A 21528-nucleotide genomic window follows, 5' to 3' on the forward strand; every position below is an offset into this window, starting at 1 on the left:
TATTGCACTAGAATGTGCATTAATACATATTATTAGTGAATAGATCCAATTAGAAATAATACGGTCAGCAACATTAATTCTGTGCTCTCTCTATTGGACAGTGCCTCTCAGCTACTGTGGCCTAGCCTTCAGGTTATCTCTCCCAGCTGCTACTGTAAATTTCCTCTTTTTTTTATCTCTCAAAGTAATCCTAAAGCCAGGTACTAGGGCAAAATCCTAGTCTTTCTGGTTATGGTGAAGAGTTTGTCTTCTCCACTAAATACATTGAGGGGCATAATTTTAAAAAAACATCTAAGTCCCCTTTTGTCCTATCCGTAGGCGCAGAAAGTAGGCAGCAGAGAAATGTCCATTCTCCCAAAAAAGTCCAAAATTAGGGGTTTTTTGAGAATGGCCTACCTCTACGTTCAGCAGTTTAATCGCCCAGACCACCACTACGTCTATCCTTGTAACACATGCCCGAACATCATCCAAGTCCCAAACGTCCATAACAAGACCTTTTAGGCAAAGGAGGGGCCAGTTCTTCGCCTAAAACCAGGATTCTCTAACTGGCGTCTGTCATAAACAACACCGGTTACAGAATCCTGGAACCATCCCCCCCCCAGCAACAATCGCAGCAGGAGAAATGCCCAATCTCTCCTGCCGAGATCCCCCATGACCCCCCCAAAAAACTTCCCCAGCAGGAGAGATACACAATCTCTCCTGCCAGACAACCCCCCCAACACCCCACACGATTACCAATTACCGGCAGAAGGGTGCCCAATTCCTACCAGACAACCCCCCCCCAACACCCTATGCAATTACCAATTACCAGCAGGAAGGTGCCCAATTCCCCCTGCCGGACAACCCCCCACCCACCCAACACCTCGCGCAGTTACCAATTACCAGCAGGAGGGTGCCCAATCCCTCCTGCCAGACAACCCCCTCAACCCTCCCCCGGGCCCCCCCCCCCCTCTAATTTTAAAAGATAACCGGACAGATGGGTCCTCCCTCTGTCCATTCGGCAGGCCCACCTTCCTCTGAATGGCAGGCCGGCTCCTTCCCGGTACATTGTGGGATGCACTGGGGAGGGTCCTAGGGCCTGTTTGGCCCAGGCGTCTAAAGCCCTGCCTATAGGAGGGGCCTTAGGCACCTGGGCTAACTGGAATTGATCCAGTTGCCTAAAGCCCCTCCCATGGGCGGGGCCATAGGCATATGGGCCAAACAGGCTCTAGGCCCCTCCCCGGTGCTTCCCAAAATGCACCAGGAAGGGGCAGGCCCATCATTCAGAGTAAGGCAGGCCTGACAGCCGGATGGAGGGAAGACCCATCCAGCTGGCCATCTATTAAGGTTACAGGGGAGATCCCAGGGGTTCAGGTTATGGGGGCCGAGAGCCGTCAGTTCTCACAGGAAGCGGCACGAGACCAGACTAGCAGCCTTGTGCGCCACTCTGCTGCAAGAGAAGAGGACTCTGGGGCAGCCATGTCCAGCGAGGGAGGGCACCGGAATTTTTTTAAAAGCATGGGGGAGGGAGGCCGGGGCCAGCCGGCCTGCCTGCCCTGCTGAATTAAAACTAGGTACTGGGGAGGGGGGAGGCCGGGGCCTGCCTGCCTATCCTGCCAAATAAAAAATAGGTATGGGGGGAGAAGCTAGAGCCTGCCTGCCCTGCAGCATTACAAATAGGTACTGGGGGGGGAGGCCTGCCTGCCAGCCTGCCTGCCACTAGACCTGCCCTGTGCCCTGTACCCTGTCCCGGCCTACCACTAGACTACCAGAGGGGGGGGACAGGGTACAGGACACAGGGCAAGTCTAGTGGCAGGGTACACCATTTGATTCAGAATTTTTTTTTTTCTTGGATTTTTCTCCTCTACATGTAGATGTGTCTTATGGTCAGGTGCGTCTTATAGAGTGAAAAATACGGTAAGTCAACTAAACCACAAATTACTGCCACAAACAACATAAAATTAGTTGCATATAAGGGGGGTAAGTAATATGACAAAAATAAGCTGAATGCCAAAGTGCCTAAGTCAGGTCACTTAAATGTAGGCAAATAGCCTTTTATAAAATACATACGGCACTGGCTTGACTTAAAACATGAATGTGGAGAATGCATTTTGTCAACTAACCTGCCTAGATAATTTGTTTCCAGATCAGGAACATATTTGCATATGTAGCACCATTTGTACATGTAGGCATAGGTGTCGGAACGGGGGAGGCCACAGGGGCCATGGCCTCCCCAAAGATTGGCGGTTTCCGTTTGGTGCCCACCATCCCACCCATTTCCCGGCATTGTATTTTAAATCTTCAGGCAGCTATTGCACAGCATCAAAGAGCAGGGCTGCCCCAGAACCCTTCCATTCTACTTCCAGGAGAAGACCTGCTCGCTGACGCTGCAAGGCGGCTGCCCAAAGATTTAAAAGTACAGTACCGGGAGGAGATGGGTGGTGGGAGTCAGGAGCCAGGGAGAGGTTGTGTCGTAGGATTCCACTGGGACTAGGGCAGAACTCCTGACCCCCCCCCCCCCAAACCAAACAGTGTTCTACTGCCTATGCATATAGGTAGTGATTTTACTGTATACTGAAAGCATTAAAGCAGAAAAGAAAGGAGTCTTCCTCAGACAAGTATACTTTGTTGCAAGGAAGGTGAATTTGCTAGTCAGAGAGGTGAGGAAATCTCCATTATTATGCTTTCCTCAAAGCCACAGGTCTCAAAAGACAAGTTAGTAGAGAGATGTGTGTGACTATGAACAGAGGTAAATGCTAATGGGTGAAAGTGCTAAGAAAGAATGGGGACAAGAGGTACTTGATTTCTGGAGGGGGAGAAGGCAAAGATCTTTTGGTCCTCTCCCATGGCAAGTTGTGGTGAGAGGGATCTGAGTGTTGAACATGAAGACTTGGAAGATTTTCCTGACCATGGGGTCTAAAGATTAATGTGCTTTTCTGAAAGGAATACTAATGTTGGAGCAAGAGCTTTTAGCCTTTTTCAGAGCTGATTCAACAATGATAAACTGGTGCACAAGCTGAAATTTGCCAACATTCCTCCCTCTTGCATCCCTTTCCATCTGTCCCACTGTTCCCGCTCCACCATATCCACCATTTCTCTCTCTCATCTCTCTCTACCTTACTCCTCTCGCACCACCATGTTCAACTATTTTCTCCCTCCCTATGCCCAACAATTCTCTTTCTTCCTTTCACCATGTACATCATCCTTCCCTCTCACACCCATGTTCAACAATTCTCCCTTTCTATTCCCTCCCCCACCTCAGCATCTCCTTCCCTCCCTCCATCCATCCATCCTTCCATCCTATATCTTAGGAAATTGAAAGGCTCGACATCCAAATGGCAGATGAAATTTAATGTGGACAAATGCAAAGTGATGCACATTGGGAAGAATAACCTGAATCACAGTTACTGGATACTAGGGTCCACCTTGGGGATTAGTACCCAAGAAAAGGATCTGGGTGTCATCGTAGACAATACGATGAAACCTTCTGCCCAATGTGCGGCTGCGGCCAAAAAAAGCAAACAGGATGCTAGGAATTATTTTTAAAGGGATGGTTAACAAGACTAAGAATGTTATAATGCCCCTGTATTGCTCCATGGTGAGACCTCATCTGGAGTATTGCATTCAATTCTGGTCTCCTTATCTCAAAAAAGATATAGGGCTCCTTTTACGAAGGTGCGCTAAGCGTTTTAGTGCACGCACCGGATTAGCGCACACTAGCTGAAAATCTACTGCCTGCTCAAAAGGAGGCGGTAGCGGCTAGCATGTGCGGCAATTTAGCATGCGCTATTCCGCACACTAAGGCCCTAGCGTGGCTTTGTAAAAGGAGCCCATAGTGGCGCTAGAAAATGTTCAAATAAGAGCAGCCAAGATGGTAAAGGGGATGGAACTCCTCTCCTATGAGGAAAGACTAAAATGGTTAGGGCTTTTCAGCTTGGAAAAGAGACGGCTCGGGGGAGATATGATTGAAGTCTACAAAATTATGAGTGGAGTAGAACGGGTACAAGTGGATCAATTTTTCACTCCATCAAAAATTACAAAGACTAGGGGACATTTGATGAAGTTACAGAGAAATACTTTTAAAACCAATAAGAGGAAAAAAAAATTTTACTCAGAGAATAGTTAAGCTCTGGAATGCATTGCTGGAGGATGTGGTAAGAGCGGATAGCGTAGCTAGTTTTAAGAAAGGTTTGGACAAGTTCCTGGATGAAAAGTCCATAGTCTGCTATTGAGAAAGACATGGGGGAAGCCACTGGTTGCCCTGGATCGGTAGCATGGAATATTGCTACTCCTTGGGTTTTGGCCAGGTGCTAGTGATCTGGATTGGCCACCATGAGACTGGGACACTGTGCTTGATGGACCCTTGGTCTGACCCAGTAAGGCTATTCTTATGTTCTTATGTTATGTCATGCCCCCTCCCTCCCATGTCCCAAGTTTATGTCCCTCTCCCTTCTTCCTTCCTTTGTCCCAAGTTCACACTCCCTTCCTTGTCTCAATGCACCCTTCCCCCCCTTCTGAGTCCCAATGCGCCTCTCTCCCTCCATCCCTCCCTTCTGTGACCCAAAGTATTTCCCTTGTCCCAAGTTCATACTCCCTCCCAAGGGTTTGTACCTGTGTTCTGGCCGGCTCTAAGACATCCATTTAGGCCTCCTCCTCCTCCTTCCTTCCAGCAGCACTTCTTTCTTCACAAAGCCATAGCAGCATCAGCAGAGTATGGCCCGAGGTCCTGGTGTGCTGGCTGCATGGCTTAAAGAGAACATTGCTTTATTCCTTTTCACTTTTTATCTAATCAATTTTCTATCTCCTTCTCTCACTCCCTAGCTTTCACATTTCTCACCTTCCTATTCTCTTTTATCAGCTTCCCATTACCACATTTCTATCCTCTTATGCTCATTTATCTCCTTGACAACTCTCCCACATGGATCCACCATTTCTAGCATCTTCCCTCCTTGTTGCTTACTCCACCCTTGTAACCCAACATTTCCTTCCTCTCTTTCTTTCTCTCTTTCTCCCACAAGTCCAACATCTCTCCTTTCTGCCCTGCCACTCCCTCCTCCAAAGTCTGACATCTCTCCTTCCTCCCCCCTTCTGGCCCCCAGTCCATATCCCCTTTGCCTTTTTCTATCTCTTCTCTTCCTCCTCTGCTTTCCCTGAGTAGTCCATCTGTCCTCCCCCTTCTGCCTCCTCTCCTGAATCTCCTTCCCTCTCCCCATTTTGCCCCCCCCAACATCCATGTATCACTCCCTTTCACCCCCTTCTACCATCTCTCCCTGACCCCCTCTGCCTTCCCCATGTTCTTTTCTCCCTCTCTTGCTTCCTCTGCCCTCTTCCAAATCCATCTAACACTGTACTCCTTCTACCCCCTCTGCCACCTCTCCCTGTGATCCCTCTACCCCTTTTGCTGTCCCCAAGTCCATTTCTCCCTATCCCTCACAAATCTGACATCTTTCTCTCCTCCCTTCACCCCATTCCTAAGTGTATCTCTCCCTCCTTCCCTCAATTAAATCCAACATCTCTCCCTTCCCCACTCCCTCTCCCAAGTACTATATCGCTTCCTCTTTACCTTCTATCCCTCCCCCAAATCTGGCAGCACTCTGGTGGAAGTGGCATCTTGCTGATGGCCAGCGTTCCTGCTGGTCAGCTCTCTCTGCTGAGAAAATAAAGGCGAAAGAGTTGGCGTTCATGAAATATAAAAAAACCCAAGAAGAGGAGAGCAGAAAGGATTACAGGGTGAAACTGAAAGAAGCCAAGAGAGAGATACGTTTGGCGAAGGCACAGGCGGAAGAACAAATGGCTAAAAATGTAAAAAAGGGAGATAACATTTTTTCAGATATATTAGTGAAAGGAGGAAAATAAAAAATGGAATTGCTAGGCTAAAAGATGCTGGGAACAAATATGTGAGAGTGATGAGGAGAAAGCAAATGTGCTAAACAAATACTTCTGTTCTGTGTTCACAGAAGAAAATCCTGGAGAAGGACCGAGATTGTCTGGCAAAGTTACACGAGAAAATGGAGTAGATTCTGCGCCGTTCACGGAGGAGGGTGTTTATGAGCAACTTGAAAAACTGAAGGTGGACAAAGCGATGGGACCAGACGGGATCCATCCCAGGATACTAAGGGAGCTCAGAGAGGTTCTGGCGAGTCCTATTAAAGATTTGTTCAACAAATCTCTGGAGACGGGAGTGATTCCTGGGGATTGGAGGAGAGTGGATGTGGTCCCTATTCATAAAAGTGGTCACAGGGATGAAGCAGGAAACTACAGGCCGGTGAGCCTCACTTCAGTTGTTGGAAAAATAATGGAAGTGTTGCTGAAAGAAAGGATAGTGTACTTCCTTGAATCTAATGGGTTACAGGATCCAAGGCAACATGGCTTTACAAAAGGTAAATTGTGCCAAACGAACCTGATTGAATTTTTTGATTGGGTGACCAGAGAGCTGGATCGAGGACATATGCTAGATATAATTTACTTGGATTTCAGCAAAGCCTTTGATACAGTTCCTCATAGGAGACTGTTGAACAAACTTGAAGGGCTGAAGTTAGGACCCAAAGTGGTAAACTGGGTCAGAAACTGGCTGTCAGACAGACGCCAGAGGGTGGTGGTTAATGGAAGTCGCTCGAAGGAAGGAAAGGTGACTAGTGGAGTCCCTCAGGGTTCGGTGCTGGGGCCAATCCTGTTCAATATGTATGTGAGTGACATTGCTGAAGGGTTAGAAGAAAAAGTGTGCCTTTTTGCAGATGATACCAAGATTTGTAACAGAGTAGACACCGAAGAGGGAGTGGAAAATATGAAAAAGGATCTGCAAAAGTTAGAGGAATGGTCTAATGCCTGGCAACTAAAATTCAATGCAAAGAAATGCAGAGTAATGCATTTGGGGATTAATAATAGGAAGGAACCGTATATGCTGGGAGGAGAGAAGCTGATATGCACGGACGGGGAGAGGGACCTTGGGGTGATAGTGTCCGAAGATCTAAAGGCGAAAAAACAGTGTGACAAGGCAGTGGCTGCTGCCAGAAGGATGCTGGGCTGTATAAAGAGAGGCGTAGTCAGTAGAAGGAAGAAGGTGTTGATGCCCCTGTACAGGTCATTGGTGAGGCCCCACTTGGAGTATTGTGTTCAGTTTTGGAGACCGTATCTGGCGAAAGAAATAAGAAGACTTGAGGCGGTCCAGAGGAGGGCGACAAAAATGATAGGAGGCTTGCGCCAGAAGATGTATGAGGAGAGACTGGAAGCCCTGAATATGTATACCCTAGAGGAAAGGAGAGACAGGGGAGATATGATTCAAAAGTTCAAATACTTGAAGGGTATTAACGTAGAACAAAATCTTTTCCAGAGAAAGGAAAATGGTAAAACCAGAGGACATAATTTGAGGTTGAGGGGTGGTAGATTCAGGGGCAATGTTAGGAAATTCTACTTTACGGAGAGGGTAGTGGATGCCTGGAATGCGCTCCCGAGAGAGGTGGTGGAGAGTAAAACTGTAACTGAGTTCAAAGAAGCGTGGGATGAACACAGAAGATTTAGAATCAGAAAATAATATTAAATATTGAACTAGGCCAGTTACTGGGCAGACTTGCACGGTCTGTGTCGGTGTATGGCCGTTTGGTGAAGGATGGGCAGGGGAGGGCTTCAATGGCTGGGAGGGTGTAGATGGGCTGGAGTAAGTCTTAACAGAGATTTTGGCAGTTGGAACCCAAGCACAGTACCGGGTAAAGCTTTGGATTCTTGCCCAGAAATAGCTAAGAAGAAAAATTAAAAAAAATAAAATAAAAAATTTTTTAAATTGAATCAGGTTGGGCAGACTGGATGGACCATTCGGGTCTTTATCTGCCGTCATCTACTATGTTATGTTACTATGTTACTATTTCACAACCTTCCCCAATATCTACTCAACCCCCCTTCTCCCCCCATGTGTCTACTTTACATTTCTTGTAAACGTTGCTGGGCAGAGGAACCGATTTCTCAATGCCGCCCTGCCACCGGCCGGCATCTTATGTTTCCTCACACAAAAGGAGTTCCATCCCCTTTATCATCTTGGTCGCTGGTAGATAAGGTAAACTGAAGGAGGAAGTGAACTAGCTACTGGTAAGTGGATGGTAACACATACTCAGAAGAAACCTAGTAATGTTTTTTTTTCTTTTTTCTGCGCTCTGGAAGAGCATAAATATTCCTGGCTCCATAGGATGATATCATCTTTGCATGGCTGACTCATCCTGCTTGTCCACATAGAAGTTTACCATCATTCGTAAATACTACAGTATTGAGGAATCTCATTAGCACAGTATTCTTTTATTTTTTTTTATATACCGACTACAAATAATGTGACACAGCAGGCTACAACATATAGTGCTATTCTTTAGTGGATATGCTAAATGAGCACTACATAGGCCCTTTAGTAAGAAATATGCTTTAAATCAGAATAATTGCTATGTAACCTTATTATTCAACTGGATTCATCACAGTTCACATATTTAAATGAAGTGGTTGGCATTTGAGAGCAATTAAAAATTACAATCACATACTATTGTATAAAGTGCATGAAGGGAAAGGATGACTCATATCTTGGGGAAAAAAAAAACACTTCAACATAGGTGATTTGAAAGTCAGCTATGATCACATCCTTCTGAAAGGAAGTATAATGCTAAAACATAACACTGTATACCACCCTTGCCAGAGGAAACATTTTAAATTAAAGGTGTCTGTACTAGTGCATGTTCCCCAGTAGTTTAGGGGCTGGTTCCTGCAGTGCAGCAAAACTAACAATGCTGAAGCTACCTGCCCAACTGAATCTAAAGTCACTAATTCAATTCATGGTTAGAGGCTCATGTACTACAATGTAAATCTTCTTTTTGTTTTCCTGCAAAAGTGGCTTACCCCCAAATTCTACAAATGATGTTTGAAGTTATGCACGCAAATGCACACACACACCTAGCAAACCTTAAAGAATGGTCTAAAATTTGGCAGCTAAAATTTAATGCTAAAAAATGCAAGGTCATGCATTTGGGCTGCAAAAACCCGAAGGAACGGTACAGTTTAGGGGGTGAAACATTTATGTGCATGACAGAAGAGCGGGACTTGGGTGTGATTATATGTGATGATCTTAAGGTGGCCAAACATGTTGAAAAGGTGATGGCGAAAGCTAGAAGGATGTTAGGGTGCATAGGAAGAGGTATGGCCAATAGGAAAAAGGAGGTATTGATGCCCCTGTATAAAACCCTGGTGAGACCTCATTTAGAATATTGTGTACAATTCTGGAGACTGCACAATGTGACAGGAATCCTGCTAGCCCTACCAGAAACAGGGAGGAAGATCCTGTAAGCCCCATTAAAAATCCTGTCTTCAGGTCTAGCAAACATCCTGAAGAATTTAGAAATCCTGTGCACAGCTTTAGAGAGGAGCCTGCCCCTTTAAGAATGGCCAGAGCTCAGGCTGACCTTCAGAGTGCAGGGCCCTTTAAGATCTTGCCTGTCCCTGCTAGGAGGAGGCATGGCTGGATGCTGAGGATTCCATTTCCTGAGCTTTCCTCATCAGACAAGAGAGAGGGAAACAGCTGGAACAGGCAGCTGAACATAAGATGGGAAGGAGGCTAGTCCTTCCAGCAGTACCAGAGCCAGCACAAGGCAGTTTTCCTGTGGACCCTGTTGACTGGAAGATGGAGGAGCTTGCTGATAGCCACACTAAGCCAGTCTCAGGAGTCCAGCCAGAGGATTATGCTATGGAGAGTCAAGAGGATTATGTTTTGTCTGACTTTAGTGAACAACAAATGGACTGTTAAGCCAAGCAGTTATTTTTTCCTTTTCACTGGAGTTTTCATTTTTGATGGGGGTTTTTTAAACCTGCCTAAGTGTGCTGGGGACATTGAGGAGTGTGTTCAGCCCCCTGAAGAACTGTAAAGCAAAAGCTGCATTCAGAAACCAAACCAGCAGAATTTATCTGCTGATAGTTTGGATTTGACAAATTTCCTTGAGAGGTCTGATAATGAGATACCGGCAACTGCTACGCTGCCTGTACAATTTGCTATTGACTCTGACAGAGAATGGATGCTTAAATTGTTCTTTAAGTTTAAGGATATACCATTTATGAATGACTAAATTAGTGAGAATGTATCCAGATGTGACACGAATAACCCAAAAGAGAAGAAAACAATTTCTTATTTTGAGACCAAGGGCCTTACAGTTGGGTGCGACGTTCGTACTCAGATAGCCCTGTAAATGTGCGATGATCTATCAAGGGAATAGATATAGTTTTTTTTTTAACCTCAGCAGCTGATAAAGTTTATTTCTGATAAAGAGCAAACCTAGTACTCTTGAGCAGTGGTGTACCGGGGGGGGACTGTCCGCCCCGGGTGCATGCCCCAAGGGGGTGCACAGCCGGCCACCCTCCCTATTCTGCCGCTGCTGCCTTTCCTTAACCAGCAGCAACGGCAGTAAACAGGGGTGTTCAAGGGTGCTCACCGGGGTTGCTCAACTTCTGGCTGGCTCCTCTGCTGAAAGCCGCAGGCATCCGCTCCTCACACAATCTGCGGCTGCGTCAGAAGCGTTCTCTCTGATGTCACGACATCAGAGAGAAGGCTTCCGACGCAGCCGCGGATCGGTGAGGTGTAGACGCCCATGGCTTTCAGCAGGGGAACTGGCCAGACATGCTGGGCAAGGAAGGGGGGAGGATAGAAATGACGGGCAGGGAAGGGGGGAGGGTAGGAATGCCGGGAAGTGAAAGGGGGAGGATAGAAATGCTGCACAGGCAAGGGGGAGGGTAGAAATGCTGCACAGGCAAGGGGGAGGGTAGAAATACTGCACAGGCAAGGGGGAGGAGAAATGCTGCAAAGGCAAGGGGGAGGAGAAATGCTGCAAAGGCAAGGGAGAAGACATGCTGCTGCTGCACAGGGAAGGGGGAGGGTAGAAATACTGCACAGGGAAGGGGGGAGGGTAGAAATACTGCAAAGGCAAGAGTGGAGATATGCTGCTGCTGCACAGGGAAGGGGGAGGGTAGAAATACTGCATAGGGAAGGGGGAGGGTAGAAATGCTGCAAAGGCAAGGGGGAGAGACATGCTGCTGCTGCTGCTGCACAGGGAAGGGGAGAAATTCTGCACAGGCAAGGGGGAGAGAAATGCTACTGCTACACAGGCAAGGGGGAAGAAATGCTGCTGCTGCACAGGCAAGGGGGAAGAAATGCTGCTGCTGCACAGGAAAGGGGGGAGAGAAATGCTGCTGCAGCAGCACCCAATTGGGGAGAGAGAGGGAAGGAGGGAGAAGGAAGACAAGGGAGAGGAACCAGAGATGCCATGTCCATGGGAGGGAGGGAAAGGAAAAAAGGAAAGGAGATACCAGACCATGGAGGGGGAGGAAGAGATGCCATGGCATGAGGGAAGAGAAGGATATAGAGATACCACACCATGGTGTAGAGTGGGAAGGAAGGAAGGAAAGGAGAAGAGAGAGATGCCAAAGCATAGGGGAGGGGGTGGAGACAGAAAAAATGGAGAGGGGGTGAAGCTGAAATGAATCATTTGCAAATGAGAGAAGGGACCCCAGATATACAGTTTATTGAAGGGACATAGAAAGAGGGAAGATGCCATATGGAAGAGAGAGGGTGGACAGTAGATGGAAGGGGCAGAGAGAGTGTGGGCAGTAGGTGGAAGGGGTAGAGAGAGAGAGGGCAAAAGCTGGGTGGAAGGGGCAAAGATAGGGCAGATGTTGCATGGAAGGGAGAGAGGACAAAACACTGTATAGAAAGAACTGAGCAAAGAGAAGATGATTAAAGCAGAAACGACAAAAGGTAGAAAGATTATTTTGTTGCTTTGCTTAGAATCAAGTAGTATTGTAATTGTATTGATAAAAGTTTATAAATAGGAAATGGAAATAAGGCAATTTTTTGGACTAAACCCCTTTCCTCAGGACAGGATACCCTTTCCTCAGTACAGTATACTGTACTGTTCTGAAGAAAGATTTGGCCTCTGAAAGCTAATTGAAAAATGGATTAGTCCAATAAAATGGTATTTTCTTATTTCTCATTATTTGTTTTATTTTTATTTGTTAAATTGTAAAGTGGTGATTGTTATGTATCAGTTTTTTCAAATTTACATCTACTGTCTTTATATTTTGCACAGTATTAGGGGATATATGTCACTGTTTTTCTGGTGTTGTGGTGTTGCATTGTATGGAGTCTGGTTTCTTGGCGGTTCAGTTTAACTTTTGTCTACATATTTCTATTTTTAGTTTGTGATTATTCCATATTGGGCGAGGGTGTATCTCTGTTCTGTGTGTATGAAAAGGACATAGTTTTCAGTTAGCATTGACTACAGGATCAATTGACAGTGCGGGATCTGGCTTGTTTAGTTTTACAATGTATGTGTTGGTGTTCTAGTCCTCACTGCAATGTTTAAGATGCTGCCTTTTCCTAGGTACACTCTTGTTGTGCGATATGTGGATTGTTACTAAAAATCATATTTTTGATATAGATGGGGGGGTGTCAAAAAATGATGGGCCCCGGGTGTCACAAAGCTAGGTACGCCACTGCTCTTGGGAGAATTTCTGTTTCAAGTTAGCTCAGTTTAATAAGGTTCTTGTACCCACCCAGCTACCATCTTTTATTTTCCTTGTACTGTTTGATTAGAAAATTCAGCGAATGCATAGCTCTCTTCCCTTTAATTGAAGTCTAATTTTACAATCCAGTATATTTTATATTCAGGTTTAATTTTTTACCTTTATGATGAGAAAAATAAGTTCTTTTTGTTTCTTTTATGTAAATTTTTCTTATAGATTATTGTGTTATTTCAGTGTTGGAACTGGTATTGTATTATTTCTTTATTTTGACAAATAATTATGTCAAAAGCATAAAATGAAAATAAAGATAAAAAAAAAAAGCAACAGCTGCATATTTTTGGTTGTGTCTTGTTTTTGGAGCAGCTTGTGTTGGGCTTACGAGGTGAAAAGTTAAAAAAGGTGTGCCTGTCTTTTGGGAGGGCGACAACACCTGTGGTGTACGGGCCTATCTCCTCCCAGCATTGTACAACAGGGGAGTCTCAGTGTGCACTTTTGGGAGGCGCTGAAAACTGTGTTCCACTGCCTTTCTTTCTTCTCTGGGACAGGGATTCAGAGGGGCAACTAGGCCTAGCCAGGATCCTGTCACACTACCTTCAAAAAATATTAAAAGGATGGAGTCGGCCCATAGGAAGGCTACTAAAATGGTGCATGGTCTTCATCATAAAGGCATATGGGGACAGACTTAAAGATCTCAATATGCATACTTTGGAAAAGCTGGAAAGGGGAGATATGATAGAGACGTTTGAAGCTGATGTGAAACTGTTTGGCTGTTGGAAGCTATTTGGAGAATTTCTTAAGGAGAATTTGTATGGCTGTTGGTAGCTTTTCTGAGAATCCCTGAAGAAACCTAATGTGTTGGTGAAACGAGTGCTTGTTGGAGGTTTTGGCTCTGTCGTGGATTTAGCTGTGTACTGGGAGAGGCTTATGCTTGCCGTTGGAAAAAGAAGAAAAAGTATGTACCTTTCCAGTTCCGTCCTCTGGCACCAGAGCTAAGTATTTTGCTTCCTTTTTCAGCGATTTTATACTTGGAACTTTACATTTCATATATCTATAAAAACGTATTATAAAAATTTAAATATATATATATAAAATATAATTAAAATTACTGTGCATAGTATTGGGGTTTTCCCCTTTTAAGATCTTTTTACATTGTGCTGCAGGTGTGAGTATTTTTGCCCATGATAAAAAAAGAATGCCAACTGTGAATCATCAATGATTGCTGCATGCTAAAAACGTTTGAGGCTTTATCTCCACCTGTTTTTGAATTTCAATGTTGGATGTTAGAGAGGTGGCCCACTGCTGGTGAGTGACATTATTTGTAATTTTTTGGGTTTTACTGTCACTACCTTTTTGATCTTGAGAGACGTTTAAATACCTATGTAGCGTAAATGTGAATGAGTCGAGTCTCTTTCATTTGAAAAGAAGCTCTGGAATGAGAGGGCATAGGATGAAGTTAAGAGGTGATAGACTCAGGAGTAATCTAAGGAAATACTTTTTTTTTACAGAAAGGATAGTAGATGCATGGAACAGTCTCCCGGAAGTGGTGGTGGAGACAGAGACTGTGTCTGAATTAAAGAAAGCGTGGAATAGGCATGTGGGATCTCTTAGAGAGAAAAAGAGATAATGGTTATTATGGATGGGCAGACTGGATGGGCCATTTGGCCTTTATCTGCCATCATGTTTCTATGCGTCTAGTGCTGGAAAACTGGAGAAAGTAAAAGATGTAAGGAGATGAAGGAAGAACTTGAAGAGAAATCATTGAGCTGGCAAGGGAAGTGGTTAAGAAAGGGATAGCCCTCCTTTCTATGAACCTTCAAACTCACCCTTACGTACACACAGAAAGGGCCAGATTCTATAAAAGACACCTAAATGTGCATACACTGTGGACTCCACTCTGCACGGTTGTCAACTGCAAGGTGCCGCTTTTAGAATTGCGCCTAGTGAATTCTAAGCAGGCTTAAGCATCACTAGACATACTACAGGTAGGCGCCAGTATAATTTACCAGTGCCTAACTCAGACACCTAGTGACGCCCATCTACCACGCCCATTCTCTGCCTCTAACCACACCTACTTTTCAGGTAGGCATCGTTAGGCGTCAAAGGGTGCTTGGATTTAGGCATTGCTTGGTGTTGCTCTGTTCCGCACAGAACTCTTAATTAATTTCTGTGCTATGGTCGATTACCATGCCATTTAAGCTAATTAAGAAATTTGGGTTGGCATAGGATTTTAGTGGGTTTTTTTACTAAGGTGCGCTAGCTTTTTTAGCATACGCTACATATTAGCTAATATTTAGCATGCGCTAAAACGACTAGCGCGCCTTAGTGAAAGGACCCGTTAGTTAGGTATCACTAGGGGCTCCTTTTATGAAGGTACGCTAGTGGTTTTATTGCACGCACCGGATTAGCGTGCGCTAGCCGAAAATCTACCACTTGGTCAAAAGGAGGCGGTAGTGGCTAGCGCACGCAGCAATTTAGCGCGCGCTATTCCTCGCGTTAAGGCCCTAGCGCACCTTTGTAAAAGGAACCGTAGGTTTCCTCAATGTAGGCACCAATTACAGAATCATTATTTATGTATACATTATTTATGTATTTTTTAAATTTCTTGTAGACTGCCTGTAAATTCTACCCTGATTTCACTCATCATGCTGTTATGAAAGTGTTTGCCTAAATTATTAACTCTGTAACAACTGAAACCTTGAAATATTTGAAAAGAACTTATCCCAAGGTGAAAATGGGTAAAAAGCTAACTAAGCATTCTAGTTAGTCCAAAATGGAATTGGAATAATTTGGCACTATTTTGCACATTCAGTATCATGCATAGTTGCATCTGATGGGAGAAGGATACTGCTTTTATTGATGCAAACATCTGTACTAAAATAATCTAAATATGAAAATGTAGATTGAACAGAATTAAGACATGGTTCTTGCACCTTTACAGTCAAATTAATTAGCTTGGTGGAAAAACAAATAAATTCATTAAATGAATACTCAGTACATTTCATCCTTTACAAAATATGTTCCAAGAGCATTAAGGAGTAAATCTTCAAAAACTTAGGGACTGTTTACTTAGGTGCGCTAAGCAGTTAATGATGCTCTATATGCTCATTTGCATGTTTACGGCATGCCATGTTAGTCGGTGTGAAATGGATATGCTTTAAGCAGAGAAAAGGCATGAAAGTCACATTACAATTCGTACACAGTACTTATCAAACACAGGTAGTGCGAGTGCTCTTACTGTCAAGAGTTACAGTAAGTGCTTCATGCTAATTGCAAATAAACTTAGGGGCGGGGTTACTAAGTGGTGGTTAATATTAATGCGTGCATACCACCACCTAAAATACGCTAGTGGCAAGCGCTCAGGGGTCATATATTAATTGCGGGCTTGAAGCACCACCCACGCCCTAAAAAAATACATTTTATTTTTTAGCACGGGAGGGCATGTTTGGGGGTGGAGAGTAGGTGTGCCTTTCACTAACTGTTTACTGTAAGGGCATTGGTGTGCGCTGACCGATTAGCACAGGGATTAGCGCAGAAGCCCTTAACGTAACCTAAATAGGTGGTGCTAATCTTGCAATTTGCATGTGCCCATTAATACGAAAACAGCACCGTTGGCCATCTTAGAGTCGTGCTAAAAAGAGTGCCGGTCATTTTATGGCACGGCTGAGTAAATGATCTCTTAATGCACCTTTTTAAGAACTTTTCTTTGCAGAACTGTAGGGGGCATGCTGGGCACCACTCCAACAGTTAGGGCCGGATTCTGTATAGGTCACCCACATTAGGCATCGCTAGGCGCCCTAATCAAGGACACTTAGCAACATCTAACTTTGGAATCCACATGCAACTTTTAAAAATTGACTTAACTGGCGTGGTAATTGACCGCGTCAGTTTTCAGCCAGTGGAAAAAAAATAAAAAATTACTAATTGAGAGTTCTGTGCAGAACTCTTAGAACGCCTAGTAATGCTTAAGTCGAGGCGCCCTCTGAAGCCTAACAATGCGTACCTAAAAAGTAGGTGCGGTTAGGGGCGAAGAATAGGCGTGACTGACATAAATTAGGCCAAGTAAAACCTGGCCCGATATACTGGCGCCCACCTCTAGGATGCCCAGTGACGCCTAAGCATGCGTAGGCACGCTACATGGGATCCTATAAAGGACGTCCAGCATTTGATCGACAACCACACAGATCAGTGTCTACAATGCAGGTGCCACTAGGCGCCATTTATAGAAACCAGCCCTTGGGGCACAGCCCTCGCACTTACCATGTGTTAATTTTTTTTTATAGTTAAAGCAATTTAAGCACAAAAATTTACCACACTTGAGTAAACGGGCAACTTGGCCGCATGAGTTAAGCCAGTCATGGGCAACTCCGGTCCTCGAGGGCCGAAATCCAATCGGGTTTTCAGGATTTCCCCAATGACTATGCATGAGATCTAGTTGCATGCACTGCTTTCAATGCATATTCATTGGGGAAACCCTGAAAACCCGATTGGATTCCGGCCCTCGAGGACCAGAGTTGCCCATGTCTGAGTTAAGCACATGTGACCAAGCATAAATGAAGAGTTTAGGTAGGATGGCTAAACGTGCCACTCAAAAATATGCACATAATTTCACATGTTGAGAAATCTACAGACCAAGACAGGGACAGACCAAGACAGGGGATTACTAGTTTATGTTCATAATTTCATAAGGGTCAGGAATTTGCCCACATCAGTAAGAAGAGCAGTTTTGCGGAGTGTTTTGGGAGCCTAGAATGAATGTATGCATGCAACTTTAGTGTTAAGAAATTATGCTTGTATATACAGCCCCTGAAGAATCCAACATTCAAACACTAAGGGCTCCCTTTACGAAGCCGCGTTAGCGGCTTTATTGCACGCAACTTTTTAGCGCGCACTAACCCCTGCGCTAGCCAAAAAACTACCGCCTGCTCAAGAGGAGGCGGTAGCAACTAGCGTGGCCGGCAAATTAGCGCGCGCTATTACGCGCGTTAAACCGCTAACGCGGCTTCGTAAAAGGAGCCCTAAAACTGTGTGAATAGCTATATAGTTAGGAATGCTACCGAAACTTTAGCCCAATAAGCCTTACCTATTCGTTCTGAAAGACCAATTACCAACGGTCAATAAGTTGACCATTACAGAAATTTAACGTCTTCAAAAACCTTACCTCTTGTTGCGTCATCTTCAATTGGCTGTTTAAATAGAGTAATGTCTTTGAAAGTGCACAGGAATAAAACCACTTTTTCGTGTTCGTTTCTGATAGGTGCAATTTGCATGTAAAACCAGACAGGAGTTCCTAGACATGGGAGATAAACGGCAAAATGCTATAATGGCAGCCTCCAAAAATTACAGCTGTTTTCAGGGGCTAATGCATCAGAAGCCAAAATGAAAGGCATTTTCTGCAGTTACTGGACGTATTTTTTAAGGGTATTTTAGGGTATTGTACTGCATTGTGAGATGATTACTTCTAGTTTGCCAGGATGGTTTAGAACCCTAATTTTTGGTATTAAAAGCACTTAAATAATTTAACTTACTTGATGGAACATTCATGAAAGCCAATAAAAATCCCAAACAATTTAGCACTAAAAGCAGAAGTAGTTATGACTGACTTCAACCCAAATAATTTTAGCATTTTGGGGCTGTTATTTTGCTGAGCAGCAAGTCATAAAAGAATGCACTCACAAGACATTTATCACACAAAAAAAAGGATTATTCATCTAAGCCAGGGATCTCAAAGTCTCTCCTTGAGGGCCGCAATCCAGTCGGGTTTTCAGGATTTCCCCAGTGAATATGCATTGAAAGCAGTGCATGCACATAGATCTCATGCATTTTCATTGCGGAAATCCTGAAAACCCGACTGGATTGCGGCCCTCAAGGAGGGACTTTGAGACCCCTGATCTAAGCCTAGGATAACCATATTTACAAAGACAACAAAGAGGACACATGACCCTGCCCTCACTCCACCCACAGCTCTGCCCACACTTCACCCAATGCCCCCCACCTTTTACCCCATGTCCTTGGTCCCATTTTTTATACTGTGTACCCTTTCACTGCTTTTCTCTCTCTCCCTCCCTCCCTCCAACCCTCCTCCCCAACAGGTTACTCTCTCTCTCTCCTTCCAACCCCCTTCTGTGGTTGCTTCTTTCTTTCTTCTTTCTCTCTCTGCTTCCAACCTCCTGCTGTTTCTGTTTCCTCACATCCAGTACTACCCTACTCCATGCGCTTTTCTCTAGCATTCTCTCTTTTCCATAAATGCTTCTCCAGCCCTCCTGCCCTCTTTTCATGCTGTTTCTCCAGCTCTCCCCCTTACCTTCCTCCCCTTCTGATCTTGATTCTTCAGCCCTCCCTCCTCCAACCTCAGATGCTGCTTCCCCTCACGAAATCTCTTTCTAGCTCCCAATTCCCCCAGCCTCCCCAATTCTACCTCCTCCCCAGCTGCTGCAATTTTGAATCTTCAGATAACTGGCAGCGGCAACGAAGTGAGCATGCTGCCATCAGCCTGCTCCGGAAGTCATCTCTCTGCAGCGACTTCCTGTTTTCACATTGGCAGGACCTGTAGAGAGGCAGTTTCCAGGGCAGACCAACTGCAACAGGCCCTCCTCATTGCCACTGCTGGCTGCCCAAAGATTCAAAATTGCAGCAGCCAGAGAGTAGGTAGGTGGGAGAGTTGAGAGAGCCGGCTAAACCCGGACAGACTCCCCCATTTGAAAAAAAATGTCTACAAAGAGGATATGTCCGGGTTTTCCCAGATATATGGTAACTCTAACCAAGCCTGAGAAAGGATATTCACAGCATACAGGTGGTTTCTCCATTAACATCCTACAGAGACAAACCCATACCTGTTTACCCATATGCATGATATTCCCTTTTCCTCCTTTTGACATCTTTCAAACCTGACTCTAGTCTGGCCTAACCAGGCTGAAGCATTGCTGAAGCCTAACAGCTCCCATTCGTGCCTATCAAAACAACTTTACCAGTACCTTAAGTAGCCTCTCTTCTGCTGCTGTATCAAGTAACACTCCCCAAAAAATGCTAACAGGCCATCTCCTACTTTTTTTAATAGCTAAAATTTCCAGTGCAATCATTAGTTTTAAAGGGCCAGTGCCATTTAGGGCCACTGCTCTTTTTCTAGCAAGGTAGTGTACAGCAAGAATAAATCAAACATAGGCAATAGACAATTATAGCAGTACAATGATTCAAATAACAATACAAAGTTTGGCATAGTATGGCACATTACAATGTCAACATAACACGCAATAAAACATTTTAATAGACAGCACAGAACAGGGGTAGGCAATTCCAATCCTCGAGAGCCACAGTCAGTTCAGGTTTTCAGGATATCCACAATAAATGTGCATGAGATAGATTTGCATCTCCAGGAGGCAGTGCATGCAAATCCATCTCATACATATTCATTGTGGATATCCTGAAAACCTGATCTGCCTGTGGCTCTCAAGGACCGGAATTGCCTACCCCTGGCACTGAACATAAAAACAGTCATTTGAGTCAGACCAATGGTCCATCTAGCCCAGTAGCCTGGCAGAAACCCAAATAGTAGCAACATTAGGATGTAGCTATGTAAGTAGTACACCATTTCTTTTATCCTAATCTGAGCTCAGCTTTTGCCCTCTATTTCTCTGTCTCTCAGACTTATTCCATCACACTTTACATGCCCACATATGCTAATCCTGCTTCCACGAGGGATGATTGAAAAGTAACGAGACTGTTTGGTTGATTTTTTTAATCAGATGACTCCACAGGATCCGAACATTTTTCTTTTTCAAAGTAGAGTTCTTCACATTCAATAACATTTTTTTGCATCATTTCAAAGATGAATCAAAGACATGCAGTAGACTGTTTCGCTTTTGCAACATCCCTTCTAGCACTGCGGCTGCGGCGTTTTTCACTTCAAACGGTGTTCTTGTACACGTCAACTTGTTGCATCTGCTCTTCTGTGAAATCTCTGGGCACCCACCTGGTGAACATGCCATGCATTTTCAGTTCCTCTGTCACAATATGTTGAACCCATTCAAATGAGTTGCCAAGTGAAGCCGAAGGTTTGCGTATAATTAGCCTTCTTTCATTTTGCAACATCTCTGTGGCTTTGGCAATGTCGACAATCTGTAACCATGGTGGATGGCCTCCCAAAACGTACTTCCTCAGTCACTCGCTCGTTGCCTTCTTTGAAGTGCCTCCAGCAATGAAATACTGCGGCACGGCTAATTGCTTCATCACCGCATGCTTGCTGTAACATTTCAAGAGTTTCATTTCTGATGGGCCTGATGGGCCGCCACGGGAGCGGACCGCTGGGCGAGATGGACCTCTGGTCTGCCTCAGCAGAGGCAACTTCTTATGTTCTTATGTTCTTACTCTTTCCAAGTTTAACACAAAATTCAATCGCATACCTCTGGTGAACTCTCACAGACACGCATCCCTCATCTGCCATGACAAAATGTACGATGTTCTTCCTCTCGCTGTGAGCCAACAATGAAGACTATGGCAGTCCAACTGCAGGTTCAGAAACGTCGATGTGTGAACTTTCACTAGAACCAGCACAGCATTGCCACATCTACTTCTTGGAAAGAAAACCAGAGGCAGTCTCATTACTTTTCAATCAGCCCTTGTCACAGACATACCTTTGGTCTGCTCAAACACAACATACACATGTGAGGAAAAAAAAAAACAACACCTCTAGGCCTGTAGGAATATTTAATTTCATAATTGAATTTACGTACTGCTTTTCTTGTAGAGAAGAACCTCAAAGCAATTGGACTCGTAGTTTTCAAAAGTCTGCCTGACTTTTTCAACGGTCTTCTTGTCTGACAATTCCCCGTACATAAAACTAGAAAACAAAGTTAATTGTAATTGTTTTCTTCCCGACATTCAAAACAAAATTTGCGGCAATTCAATAAATCGGTGACTGTCACAAAGGGGTGCACTCGGTACCAATTCTGTAATGGCTTAAGGGTGTGTCTAAGCTGTGATAGAATATTAGCACAAAGCCACATTGGCACACCAAAATTC

General features: G+C 44.6%; 1 protein-coding gene across 7 annotated transcripts in view; it reads right to left on the reverse strand.

The window, feature by feature from the left end:
- The window catches only part of KCNH5 (potassium voltage-gated channel subfamily H member 5), a 316925-nt gene that overhangs the window by 239392 nt on the left and 56005 nt on the right, over positions 1–21528 (reverse strand). For all 7 annotated transcript variants that reach the window (XM_033952023.1, XM_033952024.1, XM_033952025.1 and 4 more), the window contains exons 3-4: positions 21240–21346; positions 17672–17800 (exon numbers count right to left, since the gene is read on the reverse strand). In XM_033952023.1, the coding sequence (XP_033807914.1) occupies positions 17672–17800; positions 21240–21346 (236 nt within the window). The remainder of the gene's footprint in view (positions 1–17671; positions 17801–21239; positions 21347–21528) is intronic.

The sequence above is a fragment of the Geotrypetes seraphini genome, chromosome 7, assembly GCF_902459505.1.
Source record: "Geotrypetes seraphini chromosome 7, aGeoSer1.1, whole genome shotgun sequence".
NCBI lineage: Eukaryota > Metazoa > Chordata > Amphibia > Gymnophiona > Dermophiidae > Geotrypetes > Geotrypetes seraphini.